This window comes from Ochotona curzoniae, unplaced genomic scaffold (genome assembly GCF_017591425.1).
Source record: "Ochotona curzoniae isolate NIBS_2020 unplaced genomic scaffold, NIBS_Ocur_1.0 contig_3819, whole genome shotgun sequence".
In the NCBI taxonomy this organism is placed as follows: Eukaryota; Metazoa; Chordata; class Mammalia; order Lagomorpha; family Ochotonidae; genus Ochotona; species Ochotona curzoniae.
In genome coordinates, this window is record NW_024466004.1 from 9,753,588 (window position 1) to 9,775,553 (window position 21,966).

The following is a 21,966-nucleotide window of genomic DNA, read 5'->3' on the forward strand; positions in this document are numbered from 1 at the left end:
CCTTACATGTTTACCCTCAACAACCATGTCAGGTAGGAAGATCAGCTACTATGTCATTTTTGTTCTATAAATGTAGAAACTGAAGCCCACTGATTGTCTATTTTAAAATTTTTATTTTAAAATAATTTTAGATTTATAGAAGAAATTATGAAAATCTTACAGAGTTCCTACAAACTATTTAGCCAGCCTGACCACTCCAAATACATTTTTTTAAAAATTAAAAAAAATTTGTTTTTATTCAGGAGAGAGTGCAAATGCAGACCCAAAATTCATCTTATCTGATCTTTTAAGCCACAGAGGTCAAGTCTGTTTAGTAATCGGATGAGAAGTTGTGTAACTATACTAAAATCAATGTTCTACTAGGTTACTGTGTCCTATAACAAAACTTCTTACTCACTTATAAAACTTTCTCTCTAATGAAATACAATCATCCAGAGTTGTATTCAGACTGGATGTTACTACTTCATATTGTAGCTCTAGAGATTTAATATTTACAACAACCCCAAAATACTCTAGCTTACATGCTCTTCAGTAGTCCTTATTTGCTTTTATAGCAATGAAAATCTGAAGTTTGATTTATGGGAAGTTTTCATAAGATCTAGGAATAAAGTCTAAAGTGAGTAAATTATTCAGTAATGGATAGCTGGAAACACATTACAGAATTATCTTGCATAGTACCTACTAAAAACACAGACTATATTAAGTAATCTTGCTGAACAACAGCAATCAATGTTAGATAGTCCAAAAACATATGCTATAAATTTTTTGTTTTTTCCTCCTAGTTGCTACGAAGAGAAACTTATTCTTGCAGTTGTTCCATTTGTATGTATATAGACAGGAATCCTGACACATTGTATATTTTTATAATGAAGATTTTGCTAATGATTTTTATCATTTCTAAAATACCCATACAGTGTACTGAGGCAGATATATCACCTATGCTATCATAAATCCTTCCCAATAGTTGAAGATGCAGGTCAAGATAAAGAATCTGAGATTTAGAAACAGTAAGTAAGCAGTCCATTTAGTGATATATCTTACAGAATGGATGGAGTTATAATCTGAATACCTAGGTCAGATCCTAAAGTCCATGCTTTGGACATAATATCACAAAGTGTGAAGAGAGTATCAAGAAGGAGACAGGCATATTGCAAATAGTTTGGTAAAAGATAAAAAAAAAGCTTTAATTTTATAACAAAGACCTTCTTTTTTTGTAATGTTTTATACCTTTGATTAGGAAAATGATACTAAATGGTATAAACACATTTGCTAAACACTCTGAGAATATGTAGTATGTGTGTGTATATGTGTATCTATGTGTGTCTTTTTAAGTTTTTTAGGTTTCAAGTGGGAACATGTTGTAATACAAAGCATTCCGAGACTAATGAGTTAAAAAGTTCACCGAGTAAAAAGCAACAGGATCCACACAGGAAGAGCAAGGTGAGGGTTAAGCGGAGAGAAGAAAGTTTATCAGTCAGCAAGAACAGGGCAATAATACTGATGGTCAGTGAGGCAACATATTTCATTATCAAATTGACCAAATGTTGCAGTGGATTAAAAACAAAACATGGTCAGTGCTGAAGAGTGACACTATGAAAACATGACTTGTGAAATAATAAATTAAGATCCTTCACAGTGCAGAGTAATCTCTGAACTTTTTTTGTATTGGTAGCTTCCTGCGACATTCACATTATAATAAACTACAACTTGATTTATGTACAACTTTGAAATAATACTCCTATTTAACTACACTGGTTATCTGATAAACATGACTAAATGAGCATGTCCTGTTACTTTGCATATTCTCCTTTGCATAGTGTTCTTTAGAAGAGACAAAAAAAAAAAAAAACCCACGTAGCCCAGATGATATGTATTTTCTATAGTATTTTAACTTCACAAATAGCAAGATGAATACTTCGATTAACAACAACAACAAGAAAAAAATTAAAATCAAATCCCTTCCCCTCTTTTCTTCGGGAATTTAAAATACAGGAAACATACTAATAACGAATTGATTTCTTCAACCTTTTGATATTGATAAGATTTGAAGAACAAAAGTTTTGAAATTAGTATGAGTCTTAAGTCAAAAAACCTTAAGACATGAACACTTGTCTCACAGTTATGATTATTATTTGAAAATCACAGCCCATAATAAAATATCCAATACAAAAAAGACTTAATCTGTCAGTTACCTGAGGGGGCAAGGTGGAGAGAGGGCGGGGGAATCAATATTCAAAGTAAAAAACCTGGCTTAAACTTAGGAATCAAAGGGTCCACCCAATGTCTTGCATCTGAGGACTATCAATAGGCCATTCTTCAGTGTCAATGACACATTAACAAAGCTCACATGACAGCAAGAATGACTTAATTTATAACTTCTTTTCACTGTTACAATTAGAACTAGCTTATACAACAGATCCTGGATTTCTACTAATGCTAGGCAAAACAGAATTCAAATTTGCCTGAGAGAATAGAATTCCCAAATTCTCTGTGTATCAGACATTAGTGAAAACAAGCTCTGTATTAGACTAAGATTACCTGAACACTAGCTACACTTCAGACACTTAAAAGAACTATCATATTTACTTATTTTTATTTATTTGAAAGCCAGAGAGACAAGATAGAGAAAGATCTTTCATTTACTGGTTCACTGCCCAAATGACTGCAACAGCTAGAGCTAGGGTAGGCCACAGCCAAAAGCCAAGAACTTGATGCAGGTGTCCCACGGGTGGAGAGAGCACGAATAGCCAAAGCTATCCTAAAGAATAAAAATAAAGTCGGAGGAATTACAATTCCAGACTTCAAGACATGCTACATGGCAGTGGTAATCAGAACAGTCTAGTCTAATGTTGGTACAGAAACAGAGAAGATCAATGGAACAGAATAGAAGCCCCAAAAGTGAGCCCACACATGTGCAGCCAACTAATCTCTGATAGGAAAACTGAAAATAACCCAGGAAAAAAGACTGGTCTCTTCAACAAACGCTGTCCAGATAATTGAATAGCACCCCACCTGTCACCTTATAAAAGAAACCAGCTCTAAATAGATCAAGAATATAAATCTGCACACAGAATCCACCCATAAAAGTATTAAAGGAAAACATAAGAAGTATTCTATAAGATAAAGGCATTGGTAAAAGTGTTTTAGAAGTCAAAAGCACTGGCAGTGAAAGCCAAAATAAACAAATAGGGCTACATCAAACTAAGAAGCATCTGTAAAGCAAAGAAAACAATCAGCAAAGAAGCAACCAATAGAATGGGAGAAAATCTTTCCACATACATTCTCATACATGAACTATATAATGAAGACGAGCATATTGGCAGAAGATATATGGCAGCATGCATCTCTTATCCTGAATAAAAGGAGGACTCTCATTGAAACTGTTAAATGTATCTTGACAATTGGATGCTGGTCTTTCTACCATTGTCTATACCACAACGTCAGGATACTTAAATAGCAGAATGATGGACTTGTGACTGTTGTTGAAGGACTACTGTAATAATACAGGGGAAAACAGTGGGGTATAGAATGCAGGAGAGGGAGTGGAAGGGGCAAATCTTGGTGCCCATGGAACCATTGCGAAAAAAAATACTAGCAACGTAAATGAATAAAATTTTGCAAAAGGAAGGCACTCAGAGGCTTAATATTAAATTTGTCTTTAAAATATAAAGAAAATACATACTGGATCTTATCAGCAAAACTGGATGTTTTAAATATACCCAAGAGATTACAGTATTCTAACATGTTACCAGTATTTTTTGAAAACAAATACAAAAATATTTAAATGGATGTTTAACCAACATAAGCATGGAAGGAGAGAAGAAAAGGAAAACCTCACAAAAGCATCTGTTATTTGTATATCACTATAGCCTCACATGTGTTCACTGTACTAGTCCATCCAGAGTAACACACTAGGTATAAACAGACATCTTCCAGGAGAATAAAGGCCTCTTTTATTTCAATTCTAAAGTAACAATAGTGAGGCTTCAAAAAAGTGTGTTAAATTTAGTGAATATGTTTTAAACTTCTTTTAGGTTAATGTTTATTTTCTAACCGCTAATGGAGGTAGTAGGTCCCTTTGGTAGGTCAGGAATATGAGCATATCCTTACGTATTCCTTGAGAGAAGCATATACTATCCCATCAACTAAAGAAAGAAAACAAAAATCCTCTCATGTCCATATTAAAAAGAAATCAGATTTGGTATGCTTGTGACTCTTTAAAGAGAATATTATGTGGGAAAGCAAAATAAACATTTAACCTGGCAAATGAAAATGGATTTGGGGTTTCAACATACTTGGCAGACAGGTAGAATTAAATTCAAGTCAAGTATGCAGAGAAACTAATATAGTATTTAAATATTTGCTTAAGTAATATAATATTTAAAATAACAGATTTAAAGAAACGATTTTATTGAAATATTTTACAGTTTTAGAGAGAATATTAGGAGAAGGAGCTTGACTGAAGTATATTTTGCTTCCTCCTGGTCATTCTATGAACTTTAATGGGATTTTACATTTATTCTTCTATTAGCCACTTTGCTTTAAGCCTAAGATAATTGAATAGTATCCACTGTAGTTGCGAAAAGAAAAGAAAATTCAGGTTATAAAGATAAGCTGTGAAATTTAACACTGATTCTCACGATCAAATTACTATATAGTGGGCATGTTTACATGAGTGGCTTCTGATCTAATGTAGTTTACAGTTAAAGGCACTGTCCGCCTGTACCTGCTGCCTCCATCACTGCAAGGCTCCCCAACTAGCCTTGATGTAAGAGAGCTCTAACAGCATCCTTGCTGACAGCGACCATGCCAGGTCAGGCCTGGACACGTGATACGAGTCAGGTGCTAATTTGGGAACTGCTGGTGCCATGTCGTCCCCAGAGTAAAAAACACAGCTAAATAAGTAAAGAAAAAATAAGCCCCAGCAGAAAGCAAAGTAGATATCAGATCTATGAAAGGAAACACATGATTTTACTGCTGTATGTAGTACCATCTTCAAGTTGTTTGGAAGATTAACATCCTTGGAACATAAGAAATTTGTACATAGTTAACTACTTTTTTTGATAATATATAGTATATATATTTGAATTCATGCTTAGCTTTGTTGTAGTAATTGGCCACCACGTGAATCCAGTTTGTACACCCTGCACACTACGCACTACTTACTACATTTACAAATACAAGTTGTTTCCCACCTGAAAAATATTCCCAGCCACGCTGCTTCAGCATCCTGAAAAAGCAGACTTCAATTTCACTAGTAACTTAATTTTATGTTATTAGCAGTATATAACAATATAGCCTTTACCATCAAAAAAGATCAGAAACTGGAGTATTAATCACATAAAGGGCTAAACATCATGGCAAAAGTATGATATTGTGCTTGGAATGGTGAGATTGGCAGCAATTCAAAACTGTTAAATTATGAAAACCACTTGCGCAGGACCCTCAGAGCATACCCCACATCGAGGACCTTGGATGAATGGGAGGCTGGATTGGGCTTCTCCCTTTATCTCCCTCCTTACCCAAGATACAGAAAAAAAAAAATAATAATAATAGTAATGTGGAAACAATGGTCTTACCCACTTAGCTGTAGCCCTTGACCTTTTGGGCTCTAATCAACTATGTAAAGCATGTCAAAATAAATCAAATTGAAAAAAAAAAAGGTGTATAATTTTTCTGGGGCCTGGCAAGGTAGGCTAGCAGCTAAAGTCCTTGTCTTCAATGTGCTGAGATCCCATATGTGTGTTGGTTCTAATCCCGGCGGCCCTGCTTCTCATCCAGCTCCCTCCTTGTAGCCTGGGAAAGTAGTCGAGGACGGCCCAAAGTCTTGGGACACTGCACCTACGTGGAAACCCACAAGCAGCTCCAGGCTCCTGGCTCTGAATCTGCTAAGCTCTGGCTGTTGTGGCTGCTTGGCGAGTGAATCATCCAACAGAAGAGCTTCCTCTCAGTCTCTTCTGCTCCATATATATTTGACTTTGCAATAAAAATAAACAGATTCTGAAAAAAAGATATATTTCTAAATAACTTCAAAAGAAATCAGGGAGTAATGCCAAGTTTTACTTAATATTCATCTCTAATACTACTAGTAGTTTTCTGTTTCCAGAAAAACATGCTTGATGAGAAAGTGTTTAAACATGACAAGCACTTCGGTCTCAGAGAAAATCTGTGATCATAAAAAAATCCACATTCAAAATTGAAATAAAGACTCTTCCACTTCATAAATATGCTGTATCATAAAAGGTTCTTTTTTTTTTCTTAATGCAGATCATATCTGCCCATAGGAATATCTGTCCTAAAAGCTGATTAGGTTTCCAAGCAATCTAGAAAAATAACCTATATGCTTCCGGACTTGTACAGTTCACATGGTGATCAAAAGGACTTAACTGGGGCCTGCACAATGGCTCAATGGGTTAACCTTACTCCTACAACACCGGAAACCCATGTGGGCACAGTTTGTGCCCTGGCTAGTCCAATTCTGATCTAGCTCTCTGCTACTGCGGTGGGAAGATAGTAGAAGATGGTCCAAGTGTTTAAGACCCTGCATCTGTGTGGGAGACCAGGCTGGGGTTCCTGGCTTCTAGCTTCAGATTGGCTCAGCTCTGGCTGTTGTGGCCACCTCACGAGTAAAGTAGCAGATGGAAGATCTTTCCTCTCTGCAAATCTGTCTTCATAATAAAAAAAATTTGTCTTTTTAAAAAAGATTTATTTATTTTTATTGAAGGACAGATTTACAGAGAGAAGCAGACAAACAGATCTTTCAAGGATTTAGCCACTTTGTTATTGGTCCAGGCCCTCTAGTAAAAATTTTAAAAGGCTATAATTAAGAAAAATCTGTCTTCTTTCCACAAATTTTTTTACATTTCTTTTTACTTCTGGAATTTCAACTTTGTAACATCTAGAATTTTCTCTTTCCCACAATAACATACTACAGGACATCATTTAAAGTTCCTTACTTTTCAAATTTCTGTAATGCTTACTTATTCTTTGCTGACTAAGTTTTCAAGAAACTCCCTCTTCCCTAATGAGTGACATGTAAGGAGTATGATTTATGCTAACATGTAAATAATGATATGACCTTGGCCCTTTTTGTGCTTCTTAAAATTTTGGAAGATAGTGTAACTGCTTATCAAGTATGTAAACTAGATATGGTAAGCCTGCTCTCTTTAAAATGTGATTGTGCTTGGAAATTAACTGATATGACTAGCGAAAGCAAAAATAAAGGAAATCAAGAAACCAATCTTATCAGGAGAACCTTGCTCCATCTCCAAATACCATCATAATGTGAGTTAGAGAGTCAATGAATCAAATTATTGACTAGTCAATAGCCCCTTTCTAAAAACTTAATTATTTTTTTCCTTTCTTCATACAGACTGGGATTCCCCTGCAAACTCCTACCCCCTGACAGATTTCCACCATTTTACTAATATGGTATAGTCCTTCATAAGGAATGATAATTCCATAGTCTCTTATTTAAGCGTACCTCAACATTGCTGGCACAATGTGAGACAGTCCAACATCCTACTGTTTACACATCTCCAACAGTTTCATTGGGAGTCCATCCTTTATCTGGAAGCAGGGATGCATGCTGCATTTTACCCCCACATCTGCATATGAGATGGGGATCTCTAATCCTATATGTGTAGCAGCACAATCTACAACAGCACAAAGACATGAAAACAATCCAGATGTGCATCCAAAGAGTGGATGTTTTGATGTTTTTTATTTCTGTTTTATTTATTCCAAATAGCCCCTTTTTTTCTGGCATCCTAAGAAGGGTTGAAAACATCTGTAAGATGGGAGCAGAAACCTGAGGGAAGTGAGAGGATCAGAAAATAGTGTGTATAAAAGTCCAGAAGTGGCAACCTCAGCTGATATCTGGGAAAAATAAAGATGGAGAATTCATCAAGGTATTTGGTAAGAATTGAGATTATTTATGACTTTAAACTGCTTCATAGAGTATTAGGGATGATTCAAGTAAGTTTTAAAAAGAACTGCAGGTGAGGAAATACAAGGTTTTTGAGAAGTTGAACACTAAAAAAATGTAGCTGGCAGCTTTTGATTTCAGATAGGGAAAGTTACCGTGTTTTTCTATGAAGATAAAAATTACCCAAAAAGAGGTATCTCTGCTGTAGAAGTAAATTCTGGAAGTACTTTCCTCTGTTTTAAGTGGGACAGTGGAAGGCAATCAGTGCACCAGGAAGGGGGAAAAAGTTTAAATAAAGCAGGAGGATGGGGATATGTTTTCTAGGACTATCTGAAGTCTTGGTCATAGATGTGAAGTAAGTTTGGTCAGTATAATTGTGTATTTTCCCCAGCCATGTGCTGCTACTGGCAATAGGAAAGACAAATATATGAAATAGTTAATTGTTGGATTTAACCAAAAATTGCAGTTTTCTTAGCACAGGCATAAGTGTAATGTGATAAAATTTTACTGATGTGGGTATGTGATTAAAATAAGGTTTGGAGATTAATGATAAAATGTGATAGTATTAATAATGATCAAACAACATATACATTAAAATGCTCCTTATATTGTTCATGGAACATTTACCAAAAGCCATCCCACATATTAAATCAACAAAAAATTATTATTGTTATTATTTTTAAAGATTTATTTATTTTTATTGGAAAGGCAGAACAAATTTATAGAGAGAAAGAGACAGAGATCTTCTCTCTGCTGATTTACTCCCCATGTGGCTGCAACATCTAGAACTGAACTATCTAAAGCCAGGAGTCAGGAGCTTCTTCTGGGTCTCCCAGAACTTCTAAGTATCTGTGCCATCCTCTACTGCTTTCCCAGGCCATAAGCACAGATCTGGAGGGGAAATGGAGCAGCCAGGACATCAACTGGCACCCATACGAGAGATCCCGGCACTTGCAAGGTGAGGATTACACAATGAACCGTTGCACTGGGCCCAGGCAATAAAATTTCAATGAAATCTTCAATAAAAACAGTATTATCTTGGGTCCTGTACAATAGCCTGGTGGTTAAAGTCATGCCTTGCATCCAGCAGGATCCCATATGGGTGCCAGTTCATGTTCTGGCTGCTCCACTTTCCATCTAGCTCCCTGCTTGTGGCCTGGGAAAGCAATGCAGATTGGCCCAAAGCCTTGGGACGCTGAACCTGCATGGGAGATCAAAAGGAGGCTCTGGATCTTGGCTTTAGATTGGCTCAGCTCTAACCAGCCATTGCAGCTACCTGGGGAGTGAACCAGTGGATGGAGGATCTTTTTCCCTGTGTCTCCTTCTCTCTGTATATCTGATTTTCCAACAAAAATAAATAAATCTTAAAAACGTATATCTAGCAATCTGATTACCATGTAATATAACAACTAAAACAGACACAGAAAGAAGAAACAAACAAAACATGCAGCCACTTGGAAGATACATATGTACAGATTTTAAATATTCTAAATAATTAAACCAAAGGGTAATTAAAAATGCAATTGCAGAATATTTGCAAGACCATGCTTAAGCAACAAGAATATATATATTGTTAGAATCCCTAAGCTATGTCAAAACTATATTGCCATTTTTCAAAACTTTCCTATTAAATGAGGATATGATTTTTTTGATCTTTATAAAATTATCTCCTTAGGGTAGTAGCAAATTGCATATCTGGATATATGAAGATATCTATTTATAGATATATAACATATATTTTATAGCTTGAATTAAAATACAGCTTATTTTGAAAAAACTAATTATTTGAAAGACACAGAGACAGAGAGCCCATACCAGAGACATACAGAAATAGAGAGAGATCCTCCACTTGCTGGTTCATTCTGTAAATGGCTACAATCAGAGCCTGGGCCAGGTTTAAGCCAGCAGATTTGAACTCTATCTCAATCTCCTCTGTAGAAGTAGATTACAAAGCTTGTTTAGCAGCAGTACGAAAAAGCATATCAACACCATTCTACACTATTAAAACTCTACTGCAGACAACAGTCACGAAGAGCAAAAACCTTCCACTATCTCATCTGCCTTTTGGATAGATGCTAAGAAAAGTTCCAAACATAAGTATGTATGGATTAATCCTAAATTATTAATTCTGAAACAGAAATACTACCATAGAGAAGGATATAAATCTAATTAAGTCAAATAACATGATTTGCATGATTTATCATAAAGTAGTAGCAGTACAAACTAAGTGAATAAGTAACAGTAAGAACTAAAGGAAGCTTTTCCTCTTGAATGAAAATAAAGAGATAATATATACCAAACAAACAATGATCTGTTAATTCCACTAAGCAAAGCATCAGAAAAACAAAAATCTTGCCATAGATTATGCTTATTTTCATATTTAGAAACACTAACTTGTTGAGATTTAACCAATAAAGATAAATAAAAGCCAGTCTATGTAACAACAATCTGCCCACCTACTGTGGGGAATAAGGGTGAAGGACAAAGAATAGAGAAATATAATCCACAAAATATTCAAGGCAAAAATATTTTGGTTATTACAACAACCACGATTTGAGAACTATAAACATTAAATTTAAATTAGTGGTAAATCCTGTGGTGTTCTTAAATTCAGAGATATTTCAAAACTCTGCCCTGCCAAGGTGTTTTATAAACAAGCTAGTGGGCTGATCTCTAAGAAAATCCTTGGAATGGTTCTTTGAGAGGAGAAAGACTTCACTGAAATTGTTGGAGACAGAAAATATTGATTGATTCTCAAACTTAAATTGAGCAATATAATCAGCATGTGTTCGCCAAACATCCATTATGCAAAGGTAAATACGGCAGTATAGCAGACCCGAACCCATGCAGTGTCAGTGGTGAAAGGAATGCTGATGGTTTGCAGGGCTGATACATGTCTTTTCCTAAGAAAGAACTATTTTACCTCCCTTGATGTAGCAAAGGTGGAAGTGAATAGCAATCACTGTTCTTATATCTGACTACCAAATTTTGATTTAAAATATGCTGTCCTCATAACAAGAGATACTTATATCATAATTCTGATTTGGGTTAGGGAAAGCAGAATTACTGTATGTTTTTCACTGCGGCCACTACATATTTTGTTCCCTGGCAAACTGAGGAATCTGACAGAGAAGAAAAAAAAAAAATACCTGCTCAATTTCATCCAAAAACTCACAGTAAAGAATTTTAAATAGCTGAGGATGGAACTCAAATGAGAGTGGTAGTTAAATTTCTATTATAAAGATGGTATCACCACTGTAGTTCAGTGAACTAAGCTGCTGCCATCAATGTTGGAATTTTATATCAGGCTGTTCTGTTCTTTGTTCATGTTATCTGCGAAGGTAGCAGAGGATGGCCCAAAGGCTTGGGCCCCTGTTACCTACATGAAAGACTGACATGGAGTTCTGGGCTCCTGGCTTTGGACTGGATGAGGTCAGGCTGCTTTGGCCATTAGCCAATAAACCATTAGTTGGAAAATCACTCTCTTTTTCTCTCTCTTTCAAATACTTGAGCAACTCTTTAAAAGAGAGAGAAAGTGATTGAGAGAGAGAAAGACAGAGAGAGAGAGATGATAATCATGTATTTAATCTTGGTATACAATTTTCCTATAGTAAAACAGTTACCACAAGATCTATATAAGTAGAGAATAATTAAAACAAACAACTATTCCAGCAAACAAGTTTTCCTAAGTTTATATAAGCATTCTAGCAACAAATGTAGTTTAAACGGGTTTTATTTATTTATTTATTTATTACCATTACATAATGAGAAGCTAGCTACAGCTAGGGATAAAGCATAATTCAAAGGATGTGGAAAGTCTCAAATCAAGGGCCAGTACTGTGGCAGAGCAGGTACAACTGCTCCCTGCAGTGCCAGTATCTCCTACAGGCCCTGGTTTGAGTCTCAGCTACTGAACTTCTGACCCAACTCCCTGCTAATGTGACTAAAAAAGCATCAGAACATGGCCCAAGCGATTGGACCCCTGCTTCCTTTGTGGAAGACATGAAAGAAGCTTCAGGCTGCTGGCTCTGGCTCTGGCTTGGCATGGCTCCATTTGGGGAGTAGGCTAGCAGATGAAAGATTTCTTCACTTATCTTTCCTTCTCTCTCTCTGTAACTTTACTTTTCAAAAAATCTTTTTAAATGACACAAATCAAACTCAGATTAAAAGTACACACCATACCTGTTTTGCATTCTTACAAAGACAAAAATTCCTGGTTTGCAGTATGTAGGCCAGAAGAAATATACTAAATTAAACTAATTCTGCTATATGGATCGATTTCTTCAAGGCTTCTCTACTAATACCCTGAATTACGATTTCATAAGGCATTTTAAGATTATTAATCATAAGGTATTTAACAATTCCTTTTAGAAGAATCAGCACCCAGAGTAACGTTTTCTCCTGATCAATCTCTTCCAGAAACAAACCATGCCATACTACATCGCTTTATGTCTCAAAGTGCATTATAGTTCTATTTTCTTTTATACCGTTTTCACAAGTCACGTTAAAGCTAACTCAGTAGTTCTTTTTTTTTTTTTAAGATTTATTTTATTTTTATTGGAAAGGCGGATATACAGAGAGGAGAGACAGAGAGGAAGATCTTCCGTCCGATGATTCACTCCCTAAGTGAGCACAACGGCCGATGCTATGCCGGTCTGAAGCCAGGAGCCTCTTCCGGGTCTCCCACGCGGGTGCAGGGTCCCAAAGCCCTGGGCCGTCCTTGACTGCTTTTTGGAACCACACGCAGGGAGCTGGAAGGGAAGCAGGGCTGCAGGGATTAGAACCGGCGCCCATATGGGATCCCGGGCGTGCAATGCGAGGACCTTAACCACTGCGCCACCGCGCTGGGCCCCCTGCTCTAATCTAATTTTTTGTGTGTGTTGGGGGGGAGGCTCTGGAGCGACCCTGCTGGTCATTGCAAGAGAGGGTGGGGGATCCAAAGTTGGAACAGAAACAGAAGAACAGTGCATTCCCTTTGAGACTTGGGAGGGGAGCTTTCTCTGGTTTTTACTTAGTTCCAACTTTGGAACCCAAGTTTTTTAAGAGTAAATCCTGGGACAAAGTTATTCTCTTTCTCTCTGAACTATAATTCCTACAGGCATTTGTGCTCTTAAGCAAGAAACCAGCCTAAATATTAGAGCAACAAAAACAGTAATAGGGGCCAAGACGTCAGCATCCCAAGCAGGTGTCCGTACCTGTCCTGGCTGTTCCAGCTCTGATCCAGCACCCTGCCCTTGGATGGCAACCGAGGGAGGCCCTTAGCTCCCTGTAGAAGACAAGCTCCTGGCTCCTGGCTCCTGGCTTAGGACTGCCCAGTCCTGGCTATTGCGTCTATTTGACAAGTGAACCAGCGGATGACAGATCTTTCCCCTTCTCTCTGAAACTCTGACTTCCAAGTAAAACAAATGAATCTTAAAACAAAAACAATACAACCCCCAAATTTAAAATATTAAACAAAATAGAAAAAAAGGGTAAGAAAGAGGACTGAGACAATTAAAACTAGAAATCCAATGTACATTCTGAACTTCATTTAGCTTATCCAACAGTTTTCCTAATTACTTAACTACATTTGAGCTAGGATCTTTGTCAACTTCTATCATGCAAAAATATTAACTATTTTCAGCTTTTCTATCACTATTACAGTTCTAAATACAGTCAGTTTGGTACCACACAGAGCTAGAATTTACATGTCCTCCAACTGTATAATGTAATGTCGTTACATCTCCCAACTGGAACAACTTTCTGAAATAGTTGAGAATATAGAACCAAATAAGCTGTATATTTAAAGAATTAAAAGCCAATATCTACTTTATTGACAATCATTTGTACATTTATTTGTTTTAGAGAGAACATCTCAAAATTGCTACACCATTCGTACAAAAAAACTAGTGAGTTGGCATTTGCCATAATCATGTGTCTTCTAAGATGCTATACAAGTTTTATTGACTTTCACATATTAATTCATAGATACCCCATTTTCTTTTAAACTCAGTTTCTATTCCCCACCTCCTTATGGTGCCTTGCATCATGATATCAAGGATATTTAAACAGCAAAATATACACAAGCAGCAATTGCTTACTTAGCAATCACAATTAAATCATCATCATCTATTGCTTCTAAAATTTAACCAACATTTTACTCATTTCTAATCACTAGTACTTCAATACAACAGCAGGTGCCACCCAGACTCCCCAGAAGACATGAAACAACAATGTATTGTTTTTCACAATGTGCATTTACTTTGATTAGAATGCAACTACTAATACACATATATATAATATTGATATGGCTTGTTACTCTGAGGAGACAACCTAAATAATTTCAATTCCTTTATCATCTTTTCAGTATTAGCTGTAAGTACCTACAGAGTCTACTGCATTTGACTGGCAAAGCATATCATATTGAATACTATGTACTAACTAAATGCTTCTAGTGAGAAAAAAACTAGAATCAAAACCAAAAGAAAGTGTAATATGCCTTATAAATTAGAATTTTTAGAATTTACCAACTGTGTGCTTATACAAGGAACATGGGAAATACTGTCTTAAATGGATGGTGAAAACTGCTGTTCTGTAATGACTTAAAATTTGAAGAAAACAAACAAACAAACAAAAAAACCCCCCAAGACAGCGAGAGCACCAAGTGTAGCGCACTGTTTTACACGCACTGTGGGCCACCTGAATTCCATAGTGGAGTGCATGAGTCTGTGCTCTGGTTCCAATTTCAATTCCAGCTTCCTGATAATGTACATACTGAAAGATAGCAGATGGGCTCATGTGCCTGCACACCTGCACTTGAGATCCAGATTAAGATTCAGGCACTTAATTACTGAATTCATGTGCCCCATACTCAGTTGTAGCAGGCATCTGAGGAGGAATCAGTGAATGGAGATCTCTGTGTGTGCCTCTCTTTCTTGCAAATACAAATACAAAAGAAACAAAAAATACAATGAAACACTTTCCTCATTGACGGTATAGCCATCACATAAAGCTGAAAAGGTGCTGGTTGAAGAAGGTGTGAGGAAAGGATGGGGGGTAAGCCCCACCAAAACTTCTCCACTTTCCTAAAGAGTCTGGTGAAATCCTTGGAGTTACTCGGATAAGGCTGTTTAGTTGCACAATGTTACAATGTATGAGCATCTAATAAATAACGATATTTCTTAAAATCGTTTAGTCTCTAAATCAATGTGTTAAAGATTGAGGACGGCATGGTGCAGGTTCCACAATTAAGGCATTGCCTGTGCTACTGTAAGCAGCTTTTGCTTGTTATGTTTCAATGAACAGGAATTTGGGGTTTAACATTTTGTATCTTCATATACAGCGTATTTTAATGGCACAGGATAATTTCTTTTATTCTATTATAAAACCCTTCTCAAATTCTCAGTTTCAGAAGCTAATTTTTTTACCACCAGCATTTTCTTTGTCTAACATAAGTCTAATTATTCTTTTTCCTTACTTTCAACCGTTAAACATGTCAAAATTATATTTTTATTCCCAAATATTTACATTTAAATGCATACACACACAAGTACACATTCGCTGTGTATATAAAAATACAAATGCTTGTAAATGTATAAGCAAGTACATATAAATATCTGTATATACATATATAAACTACATGAATATTTCTAGTATATTGCTATCGTCATTTCTTAATCCTGTGCACAGTGACATTTTTGTCCTCAGACTTTCAGTTTTGAAATTATCCTTCAAATTTCATATGGCACTTATTTACTGGTTTTTGTCTTCTTTCTTTTATGATGAATATTACCTGAGATTTTTAGACTCTTGGCCTAACGCACATTTTGCTTTCCCTCTTCTATAACTAGAAAAATAATCACGATGCATAGAAACCAAAAAGTGTAAATAAGAACACACTTCAAAACTGGGAGAAGATGGAGCATTCCCACAGCTCTATTTCGTCTTTAGTGAGTTTTCCAGTTCATTTACCTCCAAAATCTGTAATCCTGGAACTCAAAGTCCACAGATGTCATAATCTCGTAATACTTGGGGCACAGGTAAACGATACACTTAGTTCCTTCTGTGAAGCTGCCTTTGTGTTTCAAACTTTAAAAATTTCATTCCAAGTTCATTCCAAGTTAAGCAAACTTAGAGGGTCACCTGTGATATTATTCGATTTAAAATGCATTTTAAAAGCATTTAAATTGTTTTATATTTTATGTATGTCAAACTGTTTTTTCTGTAGATTCTAAAATAGGTTTGATTTAAAAGCATAAGATATGTAGGCACTTTAGATATTCAGTCTCCCAGTGTGTTTGAAGTCTGCTCTTTCTAGTCACCTTTAATCCTTACTCTCAAGAACTTTCATTTGTTTGAGGGTTGGTGTGTAGGTAAGGTCCCACCCTATGCTTTACAGATTTCTCAGAAGAGAAGGTCTGCTTCATTAAGGTTATGTTTGAGTTTCTCAGACTGTTTCACAAACTGAGAGCTGGATTTTAGGGAGGCCTCATCTGCGGGTGACCAAAATTCCTCAAACTCAAAGCCATTTGCACTGTCAGTGACCCTTTCTTGGGGTGTTTGGTTGACACACGCACTTTCAGTTGGTTTAAAACTGCCCCATTAGGGGTTGCGGGTGATGGGGATGAAGGGATGCTGAAGGCAGATGTATTTACATGTATTATGCTAATCTGCTTATACAGCTTCTGCTTCCTAGCCATGCAAATACTCTAAACTCTGATTATTGTTTTATTTTTATTTGATCATTTAGAAGGATTTTTACAGATCCAAACCCTATATCTTTACAATGGATATATCGAACTGTCAGTAATTTGGTGCAGGAGGAAAAGGAAATAAAAAATAAAAATTGCTAAAATAATGACAGACTGGCTAGGAGAAGTAGATGGAAAAATTTAAGGACACTTTTCTATTTCCAGTCACATCACACATCATAGTAATGAAGCAAATTATGGGTGAAACGCAAGAACAGGTACCCAAATATCAGCTGAAAGCAACAGTTCAAAACTCAGTCTATTTTTTTAAAATATGCTGGCTAACTGTTTTGAGAAAAATGTGGAGTCTCAAGTGAGCTTTTAAGTCTAAATTTTTTTTTCCCTTCTAAATTACATTTGAATGAAAAAGAAAGAAAACCAAGATTAAGCTTCGTTGGTAGGTCTGTACCATTTTCATACGTTTTAGGGGAGAAGGTAGTAAACAAAGTCTCTGCAACCATAAGTGATGCTTAGAGGAAAATTAAATCACTGAATGATGCCAGGTCTGATTAGTCTACTGCACTTTAAAAATGAGAGATTGTAGTCTGTGGGTCCAAAGTGGTTTCATATGGACTGCCACAGTTGTGGTTTAGGCTTGAAACTATAACCTGTCAAATTAGAAGCAGGCAAAGCCTCTGCTCTTAACGGTTCCACTTTCCACTGTCTACAGTTATGTCTAGAAGTCCAACATTCTTTATTCCATTAAACTCTGTTATTTGGATGAGCAGTATACCAAAACTAGCCTGTGTGATCTTGGTTAGAGAAGACTTTAGCTACAGTATAAAGGTTGAAGAAGCTGCCAATCTCACGTTTACTGTATAGATAAGGGTCACTTTCATTGTAATTATCTTTTTATCAACTATTGATAGTTTCTTATTCTGATTACCATTCTGCAGTATGCAACATAACTGTGGAGAAGAGGTTCATGTATGATGCATACACATACCTCTTAGCCTTTTGTACCCAGCATTTCCAGATATTTTATTGACTAACTGGTACCTTACTGACTCATCATTTTTCCAGGCCTACAGTAGCCTGCAATCATGAGCTTAGAGTTACAAAATGCTCCATTTCTTCTCGTCTTGATTATGGAATGCCCTTCTGGGCAACAGGCTTGGTTAGCAGACATTTTCCCACCAAAACTGAAAGGATACTTGTTCAATTTTAGTAATGTTTTATTCAGAATTCTTCTTTAATGAAGAATTCTTTCTTAATGTTCAATTTGTATAATATAAAAAAACTTTTTTTAAAATAAAACACAATAATATTTTCTCTCTTTGCAATATATTTTAAGTGAAACCATGCCACTAAACAATCATATCCTGTTTAGGCCATTATGACATCAGAAATATATGTTTATCATCTGCTTTGGACAAGTTAGCATGTTTTTGGCTCAAGGCAAAGTTGAACTAAAACCATTTGCAGTTCTCCCAAACCAAGATAACCACACATTTCTAAGGTAATTGATACCTAAAAGAACACTGCCTTTACATCACAGTTTATGATCTAGGAATTCTAATTCTTTAAAGAAGGTTGTTAAAGTTTATAAAGCATGTATGTCTATTGGACTTCCTCCAAAATTTAACATGAAATAATTATATTTTTAGCATGCATAGAGAACATGATAAAGCATGCAGTTAGCACAGTCTTGGAATTTCAGAATTACCTCTGTGGCCCAATTTAAAGAGCAGGGGCAGATGAAGATTTTTTTTAATGTAGATGAATAATAAGAGTTCTAAGAAGCATAAAAAAGTGGCCCTGTATTTTGGAAGACATTCAAATAAAATTAATTGTTATTTTCAGTTTTCCCAAAGTATTTAAAGAATAATTTTATGTATAGATATCTAAGGGAAATATAGCACATACAATCTTCATATTCATTGCTGAAACATATCCAGGAAGTAAAAGTACACATCACTAACTATGTTACAGTAGTAAAAAGCATAGCACTAAGATCAAGCGTACAGTAGTGTAAAGCATATAATTGTCCCGAATGCCATTTTAACTAGTGAAATCTATCGCAGGTTGAAAACAAGGCCTGAGAGTTTGCATTTCACTCTCTATACCAACACAGTAAGAATTACAAAAGTATTGGATGATCTGGAATAAGAAAACAAGTTTCTATCAATAAATTAGCATTTGTGGGACGAAGCAGAATTACAACTGTCAGACCAAATGTGGGGAATCCATTTATTTTCAAAAATAAATAGAAACAGAAAACTAAAGTCATTTCTCAAAGTCAGCTTTAAAAGTGGAGTTTTGCCAGGGCTTACGTCTCTGTACACATATGCTATTAAACATAAAATGACTGGTTTGGGGATTGTAAACATTAAGAGTGTAACAGTTGAACTAAACAGCACAAACACTGAAATGGCTGCTCTATTATTCTAAAAAGTGAAGAATGTACCATACCTCCATTCTCTCTTGTTTAACTTCATCAATTTCATCATTTTCAAACATTGCCATCAGTTCTCCTGTCTGGTCAATAGAGCTGAAGAAGTCTTGAGCAATTTTTTGTCTTTTGTTACTGCTGCCACTCAATTTGTCTTCAAGAAGATAAGAAAAAAAAATTCAGAATTGGAATCTTTTAAAATACTATTATAAAAGAGAACACGTTCATCCAAAATAAAAGTGGAAATTATGCAGAATAAATCATTTAATCATGTTACAAATTAGAGTGGAAGAATAAAATAAAACTATCAATTACAGTAACTGTGAAAGGATTCACTGAAATCTCTTTAAAAAAAAAACAGAAGCTATCAAATTTAGAAGAAAACGCTGTTACACATTATTCACCATAGACACATTTATATTAAATGCCAATACAAAAGATTACTGGCAATATTAGTAGAAAGGACAGAGTAGGCAAACATAAGCAAGGAAAGCAGAACTAATACTACAGATATTAGAAAATATGGTTCCAGAGGAAAAGCATCAGATGAGTCAAGGTGGAAGGCTACCTAATTATAACAGAAAGGTTAACAGGAATAGACTTCCATGGACCAAGGATAATAGCAAAATGAATAACGCAAAGGAAAATTTAATAAAAATATGTCCATGGTTTTTAAACTATGAGTCACATGAAAATATTTCATTTGGAATATGACAGCTATTTTGCAGTTTTTTCTAAATAAATAAGCACAGTAATACTTATATAGACCCAAGAACCTACACTATTCTGTTAATTTTCCTTTTTAAAAATTATTTTCTCTTAAAATTTCACTTTAAAATGTTTAAAATTTCATTTTAGAATGCCTTATGTTAACAGCATTCTGGAACAGCATCCCCTGGAACAGCCAGCACCTTGTATGTACTACCCTCATATTGCTCTATATTCATACTTCCATATCCACATAAAGGTTCCATTATGCAAATTGTATTGCTTTTGCCTTTAGGAAAGAGATTGTAAGATGTTCTCTATCTCTCTTTTGTAATTTTAATTTTTCAATTTTTTATCAATGAGAAAAATAAATCCCTTGAAATCAACTAGTATATGTTTGATTGCTTCATTTTATGGTGCTTCTGCAGCACAATTTTCCAACCTATCTATTGATGAGTACACATACTGTTTCTGGTTTTGATCAGTGGAGGAAATGCTGCAATAAATGTCTAATTTATACGGTGTTCTGTATGGGTAGCTTTATTTTTAAGGAATAGATTCCTAAAATGCGATTACTGAATTACAGGGTAAAAATATTTTACTTTAACTATTCCTTGGCCATTGGGGCTAGCATGATGGCTTAACAGGCCAATCCTCTACCAGTGAGCATAGCATTCCTTAATGGGCACAACATCTGATTCAGCTGTTCAACTTCTGATCCAGTTCCTTGCTTGTAGCCTAGGAAAACAAAAGAGGATGGCCTAAGTCCAGCTCAGCCTTTGCAGCCACTTGGGGAGTGGTTAGAAAATCTTTCTCTCTGTCTCTCCTTCTCTTTGTAAATCTGCCTTTCCAATAAAAAAGAATAAATCTTAAAAAACAAAATCTACTGGCCATAATTATACATATTTATGAGATATCATAAGACATTTAAATATAGGTGTATAGTGTATACTGATCAAATCGGTAATTTGTTCCTTTTTGACAGGACTTAAGTTTGGGAGGTATTTTATTTGCTCATAAAATATAATAGGTTATTGTGAACTACAGTCACCACACTATGCTATGTAATTCTAGAATTTTTTTCTCTTAACTCTGATTTGGTGGCACTCATTTTCAACCTCCCTTATCCTGTCCTATCTCTCTCAATGTCTAGTAATTACTCATGTTTCTGAGCTGAAATATCTTCACATTTCCATAGTGTTTTTGCCACATGGGAAAAAGCATGATGAACATAACCTGCTGTACCATTGTGACTGAAATGTTAGGTATGAGCAAATTTAATCTCCTGTGCCAGCTATAGGACTTTGTGAATACTCAGTCCATTTTCAATTAAGTAGCTTTTTTTCTTGCCTGTTTAAAAGCTCTTTTATATTGTGCTTTTAGTTTTTGTGTTAAAAGTTAGCTTTTTGCTCTTGAACACCATTGAGGCCGAACAGGTGAACAGATGCAGAAACTCTTCATGGGGGGCTGAGCTTCGAAACAACGAAACAACGACGAATGGGAATCTGAAGAATTATTCTAAGCAAGGGGAACACTCAGAATGTGTGATGGCTAGATATCCAATCACCAAGCGCTCCAAGGGTTTAGCGACTGTCACCTATGCCACTGTGGAGGCGGTGGATATAGTCATGAATGCAAGGTCACACATGGCAGATGGAAGAGTGATGGAATCAGAGAGGGCTAAGTTAAGACAAGGTTCTCAAAGGCCAGGTGCCTTTGAGGAAAAAAGCTTCATTGGAGTCATTAAGGAAGACACTGAAGATTGTCACCTCTGAGATTATTTTGAGCAATATGAGAAAATGAAAGTGATTAAGATCATGACTGATGGAGGTAGTTTCCAGAAGAAAGGCTTTGCTTATCAATTATACCTCCATGAAGAGGTGGAATTTTTGTAACAACTTCTAGTCTTTCTTCCACTCCAGTAACAAGAGACCTCTAGATAATTTTCATTTTTCCTCTCTCCACTCATACATTTCCAAAAATATTTTCTTTACCCCTTCTATCTTTTAACTTGTGATGAAAAGGGGTATCATTTATACAATATCAGCAGAATTTCATTTACATTATTTCAAGAATCTAGTACCAGGGCCAGTGTGTTAGTTCAACTGGTTAACCCTCCACCTTCAAGTGCCTGTATCCTATATGGGTGCCAGGTCATATCCTGGCTGCTATACTTCCCATGCAGCTCCCTGCTTTTGGCATGGGAAAGC

General features: G+C 35.8%; 1 protein-coding gene across 2 annotated transcripts in view; it reads right to left on the reverse strand.

Moving 5' to 3' along the window:
* SUPT3H (SPT3 homolog, SAGA and STAGA complex component) overlaps positions 1–21,966 on the reverse strand; it is a 376,225-nt gene that overhangs the window by 117,718 nt on the left and 236,541 nt on the right. For both annotated transcript variants that reach the window (XR_005884201.1, XM_040983489.1), the window contains exon 6: positions 19,069–19,202. Coding sequence is in view for 1 of the 2 variants with exons in the window: in XM_040983489.1 (XP_040839423.1) it covers positions 19,069–19,202 (134 nt within the window). In the remaining variant the exon portion in view is untranslated. The remainder of the gene's footprint in view (positions 1–19,068; positions 19,203–21,966) is intronic.